The sequence below is a fragment of the Botrytis deweyae genome (genome assembly GCF_014898535.1).
Source record: "Botrytis deweyae strain B1 chromosome Unknown BDEW_028, whole genome shotgun sequence".
In the NCBI taxonomy this organism is placed as follows: Eukaryota; Fungi; Ascomycota; class Leotiomycetes; order Helotiales; family Sclerotiniaceae; genus Botrytis; species Botrytis deweyae.
In genome coordinates this window covers 459,102-465,880 of record NW_024066235.1, presented here as the reverse complement: position 1 = coordinate 465,880, position 6,779 = coordinate 459,102, and the positions used below count along the sequence as shown (strand labels likewise).

Below are 6,779 nucleotides of genomic sequence, written 5' to 3'. Positions count from 1 at the left end.
TTAGAATTTTTGATAATCTATTATCAAAATCGTTTACTATAATTGTGAATATTATTATCAGTTTTGTTTTGATATATTACAAAATAAGAATATTTATTTACTTTCTTTTTTAGTATAATTTGAGTTTTTTATATAAAATAAATATATCTTTTCAAAGGTTTCGATTTTATATTAATAAGAAGTTTCTATTATAATTTTTATTAATAAAGAATTTTTATTATTATTATTTTAATTTGATTTAAACCTTTGTCTTTTTTTATTTTACTTTTATAATTTTTTTTGTTATATAAATCTCTGCCTTTCTTTTAATTATATAAACTTTTATCTTTTTTTTTCTATTTTTATATATATCTTTTTATTAATAGTTTTTGATTCAAATATTAATTTAAATTTATAATCTATTTTAAATACAACTCTTTATAAAGAATAAAATAAAAAGTATAAAATAGAAAGTAATAATATTAAAAGAATTAATATATTAAATTTATTCTATAACTTCTAAAAGAAAAAGCTTTGTATAGAATAAAGCTCTTGTTAATACTAATTAGGATTAGCTCCCTCTACTCCATGATTATATAAACCAAACCTTTGAATAATTTGTAATACTTTTTATTAATTATATTTACTATAAAATGAATTATAAATATCATTAAATATAGAAATAATAATCTAGTTCATAATTATAAAAAAAATTATTAGAATATTAATTAAAAAAAGATCTTTAATAATTTTTATAAATTATTATTAAAAATGAAAATAAGGGATTGATTAAATAAAATTAAAGGTTTATATTTAATAAATAATCTTTAATCCTAATATTAAATATAATTCGAAAAAAAAACTTCTTTTTAATATAAAATCATAAAAGATTTTCTTGAATTATATATTTCTGGATGTAAAGAATATATTGTTTTTAATATTATTTATATTACTAAATTCAATTATTTTTACAAAAATCATAAAGCTAAAAATAAATATAATATAAATAAAAGATTAAATACAGATATTAAAAAATATAAAAGGAATAATAATATTATTAAAAATAATAATTATTATGAAATTAATTATAAAACCAATTAATTCCTTTATAAAGGTTATATTAAATCTATTTATACAAAATATTATAAGGTTTATAATAATTATATATTTTTTTAATATTATATTTAAGAATATTAAATTATTTTTTTGATAATATTTAATATATTCGAAATAGTATTTTGATTATAATAATTAGTTTTAAAAAAAAGAAATATTTAAGCATTTTTTTTATTTCTTTTTTTTAATTATGTAAAATTGATTAAGGTGGATTAGGGATTATAGATTTAATAAATATATAAATCTAGAGTTTAGTAATTATAAAGAATCATTTAGAATTATAAATCTATTATTCAATAACGTTATTGTAAAAGTAATTATTGAATTGAATAAAAGGGTTTATAGAGAATATAGAGAGTTAATTTTAGATAACAAAATTGAAAATATAAAGATACTTTGATTTTGAGATGTTGTATCAATCTGATATAGTATATAGCGTATAGCGTATAGACTATATATTAGTAGCGTAGCTTATATTATTGCTATTATTAAATAGTATAGCTCTAGTATTAATAATCAAATAGTCTTTTTAACTTAATAATCTATATCTATTAATTAATTAGAAATTATAAATCTATAATTTTGTATCTAAATAAAACAATTTGAGATTTTACATTTATTGTTTAATAAGATTATTATAATAATAATTATTGAATTTAATTAAAATATTTAAAAGGAAACAAGAAGTCAATTTTATAGAAATAAAATCGAAAATAAAAAGACACCTCGATTTTGAGATGTTGTATTAATCTGACATCTTAAACTTGTACGTCTTAAAGAGTAGAATGAACTAGGGGTAACCAGTTATTGTTATTGTTATTATACACTCATAACCTTTGAAATACATGTTTTATTTGCTAAGTTTGAAAGGGATCCAGTAATGCGCAGAGTTCTGCAGACGCCGAGTCAACACGTAAAGCTGAAACTCGTTATGTAAAAGGGTTAACTTTACCCCAGCGGAGTGCATGTAGAATAAATACTCAAAACAATATTATAGGATTGTTATGTTTTTTCGAGAATTGTTTCTTTGTTACAACCAGTAGCTCGGGACGCGGAAAGGCGTTTTAATCATTATAACAAGTGTTTGATCCGATTTGAACTATGAGGCATGTTAAAATCACGAGGAAAAGCTGACTGACAATTCAGGGAAGTATATCATGTGGGGAATTTACTCGAGATTTGAGCTATAAAACAGATTTGATATCTCTGTGTTTGCAATGCGAGAATATGTGCAATAAACACCATCCGATTTCCTGCCAACAACGTTGTCAGCATTCGTAGCGTCAAGAATCCATTCAGTATCACGATTTGCCTCGAATAGCTCCCTAGAAATAGCCACGTCATTTGTGAGCCTTTCGGTTTCCCTCAGTGATTCTAATTGTGTCATCAGTAAACATAGTATGTTCCGCCCATTCGCGACTATCACTCTTCGTTGACGTGCCCCCGCCATTGCTTGAAGTATCACCACTCTCACCTTTGCCATCCTTCTCACCTGTAGCATGTAACTTCACGCACAAATACTCCGTGTGCCTAGACAAGATGTAATGATTAAGACAACCAGATAAGTCCTGCAAATTAACAGAAATCCAGTACATAGTACATACTGATTGTTGAAATATATGTCACATAAAGGGCGCAGCGATGAAAACCAGGTATGAGTGATACCAAAGGAATGAAAAAAAGCAGAATAAGCAAACCTCCATGGAATCAGTAAGTTCTCATATCTGACAATACCCGGTAAGCAGCTCACGGGAAAGAAAAGGCAAAACGATTGATCCGTTTACGCAGAGCCCAGCATGAATGTTGTCAGGACTCCTCCCGCCAAAATGTGAATATTTCAAGTCTGCGCACTCTTTCAACGGCCCTATCCGAGTTAACGCGAATAGGCCCAGAGATTCTGGATAGTAGAAAAAGCAGAGATGCCATTCTCCTATACGAATGCCACTTAGCCATGAATACAATACGCACACGGTACAGTTCAAGCGAAACATTCCCTACTCAGTGGAACTCGACCGACACATCAATTAACTTGAGAAGATCTTCATCAAAACTGTTTGTTGAAATTCATAAACCTCGTGCTATACCATTGTTCTCAAGGATCCGATCAAAAGGTCAGCAGAGGGGTGTATTAGATTCACCATTTCACATTCGACGCTCTGTAGCTAAAGCCTTATCACGCGAGCAAGCGGAGCCACGTGCTTACGTACGGACTTGGTACATTTCCAAAGGCCCCGCACAAAAGGCTGACAAGCAGCCTCGTATCTCAGACAATCGCTCCAACTCACCAAAAATGTTCTGGTCTGCAGATGGTGAAGTTGAACTCTTTAGAAATAGATGGATTCAAGAGTTCTTAAGACAAGAAATGAAATATTTCAGGAGGTAACAATCGTCGCTGCTTCTCTCGTTGCAATATTGACGACGTGGAACAGCTCAAACCATACTGCGTTAACTTGAGCCAATTGGCACTGAAGAATGCCAGCGACAGCAACTCTCTAATATCGTCAACGGAAAACCTTCTTGGCGCATTGCGGCGAAGTTGTGACAATGAAGCTTTCGACGAGAAGCTGGCAGATTGTATGTTTTTTGGAATTTCTGGCATTTCGGTCGAAGAATTACGCAAGAACTGACTATCAGTGTGTTACTAGATGTCTTCTTCCCATTATCCCAGATCCTGCGTTCGAAGCAAAAGTATACGGACAAACTATCGGAGCTCACTCTGAAATGTTTAAGGCTACTACTGGAACAAGGATGGCGAAACCATATTGCGATGGATCTTGCCAAGCAACTCCTGATCCTGCTGACGTTGATGATCGGAGGAGTACCGGGACAAGCTCCAATGAAAGCCCCAGAAGAACTCGTTCTTGAAGCTCTGGCTGCCCTTGCAGCTTTATTCGACGACTTGGCGCGTGTTCCAGAGGGATCCGTGACAATCACTGCCGAGACCACCATACCAGCAGTTGGACACTGTATTACATCGATACTCGATGCAATCACGGATGGCCCATCGACAGAGATCCAGTCAGAAGGGTTGAATGCTTTGAAAGCTGCATGGAATTGCATCAAAGATGTACAGGCTCATGCTAGTTTCCTTCCAGGCACAGTCTCAGCCCTCACGAAATGCCTCACCCCCACTACAACATCTCGAAGGTCACAGAAAACTATTGTTATGGCATTAGAAAGTCTACTACTGGTTTTAACCACACTATTGAGCGATGTCAAGACTCGTACTATCAGGGCAAGCAGGAATACAGGGATGGAAGTGGAAAGCAAGCGCGAGAATGACATGCTTACGAAATCCTGGCTCACTGCAACCACTTCTCAGATAAAGCTCTCTCTAGCAAATGTCGTAAAGTTGCGTACACACAAATCTAATAGTGTCCGTGTCTCACTCAATCGATTTTGCATCGTTCTATTGGATGAATGCCATGATACATTGGTTGATTCGACTTCTATTCTGGTGGAGACCTGTTTGTCATTAGTTGGCGCAGAAGATCCTCTTGATGCTAGCACAACTTCCATTGTGGACTTGGCTACTATACATTCAAGCATCGGCGAGTCAATCAAAAAAACGTGTTATAACTGGGTGACCAGCTTACCACGAGTGATGCAAATGAGCGATGAGACTGCCAAGGTTTCCGCACTGCACCAACTTGAAGCATCATACAAATTATTGAGCAAATTGGATCTGGGCTCTTCTATACTTGACGAAGCACTTTCGAGATCGCTACGAGACGGTCTGTCTAGTGTAATGGAGACCTCTTCTCACCATCGGGCGATGCAAGAGGTTTTGTTAGACCCGAATAGTCAGGATTTGATGATGTTGTCAAGCGAACAGATGCTCTTGAGGGATTTCCCTCCCATATTGATGCCGGAAGAAAGTCAAAAGTCTACAAGAATCGCTATTGTAACATTTCTAAGGTCATTGAATGAATCGCAATCACACATGATCATGGCCAGCGAGATGCTCGAGTATGTACGGCAAGCATCTGGTCCAAGTCTATTAGCTGCTTATTGGATCTCATCCCAATTGATACAGTTGGCTGCTTCTCAAAACGAGGAAATGAATGAGTTTTTCGAATCGACACTCCTTGCTTCGGACGACTATCAAGCCACCAACCATGATTTGTATTCTTACTCGATATCAGTGTTGTCCAGTGAAGACCATAATCTCGATTGGCGAGTGAAAGGGATCGCGCTGGAGGTTGTGTCTAATTCGGCCAAGCGATTAAAGAAAGACTTTCGAGCAGAGCTTGTGGATATACTATACCCCGTGTCGCAGCTTTTAGGTTCGACCAGTGGTGATTTAAGAGGGCGCGCAACTATTTGTCTAAACACACTTGCACAAGCTTGCGAATACCCGAGCACCCGAGAACTTATCGTGGAGAACGTCGATTATATGGTGAACGCAATTTCGTTGAGATTGAACACATTTGACATATCACCCCAAGCTTCACAAGTGCTAATAATGATGATTCGGTTGACGGGACCATCTCTACTTTTATATCTCGACGATGTGGTATCTTCTATATTTGCCGCTTTGGACAATTTCCATGGCTATCAGGGATTGGTAGAAGGTCTATTTGCCGTGCTCGGAGAGATTGTGGAAACGGGCTCACAATCTCGCCAATTGCGACTACCTGGCGTACCACATGTTGATGTCATCCAACGTGGAACTCGTGCCATTACGATTGACAGCATCGTTCAGGCAATCGAGAGGCAGCAAGAACGACTCAAGATGCAAGAGAGTATCGGACCTGATGAGTTTCCACGAGAGCCGTGGAAAAGTGCCTCTGCATTATTGGACGACATGAAAGAAGTTGGTGAAAGCAACGAAGATAACAATGTTGAAACAGAAAAGATTCCCGTTACAAAAACCTACACCATGGTCCAGAACATTATCCGCCTCTGTCAGCACTATCTTACAAATCCATCCCCGACATTACGTACGCGATTGCTCGGATTGATACGCACATCCTCCGCTGCTCTACAAAGCGACCAGGAGAACTTCTTACCTCTTGTTAATGATATATGGCCTGTAGTCATAGATCGATTATACGATAAGGAATCACATGTTGCCATCGCAGCTGCAGACTCCATCGCTGCTATCTGCAGAAGTGCTGGAAATTTTCTTAACACGAGAATTGCTGCGCAGTGGCCCCGCTTGATTGTGTTGGCCAGGCAGACCAGGGCTAACATGTTGGCGGAAAAAACTGGAACTGGTGGTCGTGGAATACACTCACAGGCTGCACAGATGTGGGAGAGTGTAGTGAAGCTCTTGATGGCTATAGTGGAATGTACGGGAGTGAACGATGACGCATTCGATGACGTTTTGGATCTTCTGGCAAGAATCATACCGGACAGAAGCGACGTTCGCGACGTGTTATCAGCCGTGAATGCTGATGCAGTATGGTTAGTGTTACAGTCTGGTTTGCGTTGTGAAATTCAAATACCTTCGCTTGATGGCTATATATTTCAGTCTCCGAGACCTCTCATCATAGTTTAAAGTAATGTAATGATTAACATAAAACTTACTCATAGTCGCGATCACTATGTCTTGCATTTTCTCACAGATAGATCTCATGGACAATTGGTGAAAGAGTGGAGTATATTTGGTTACTAGCAGTGAGTGGGACTTTTGAGTGATGCTAAGCAAATCTGAAGACAGTAGCAGCCGACCAAAAAAA

At 36.1% G+C, this 6,779-nt stretch overlaps 1 protein-coding gene across 1 annotated transcript; it reads left to right on the top strand.

The window, feature by feature from the left end:
- Positions 1-3,429: 3,429 nt before the first annotated feature.
- Positions 3,430-6,598, top strand: EAE98_009534 (uncharacterized protein; the record flags this gene model as incomplete). Its single annotated transcript, XM_038957155.1, has 3 exons — positions 3,430-3,474; positions 3,525-3,669; positions 3,741-6,598. The coding sequence occupies 3 exons, from the start codon at positions 3,430-3,432 to the stop codon at positions 6,596-6,598; spliced, it is 3,048 nt and encodes a 1,015-aa protein (XP_038806628.1).
- Between the last annotated feature and the right edge of the window lie 181 nt (positions 6,599-6,779).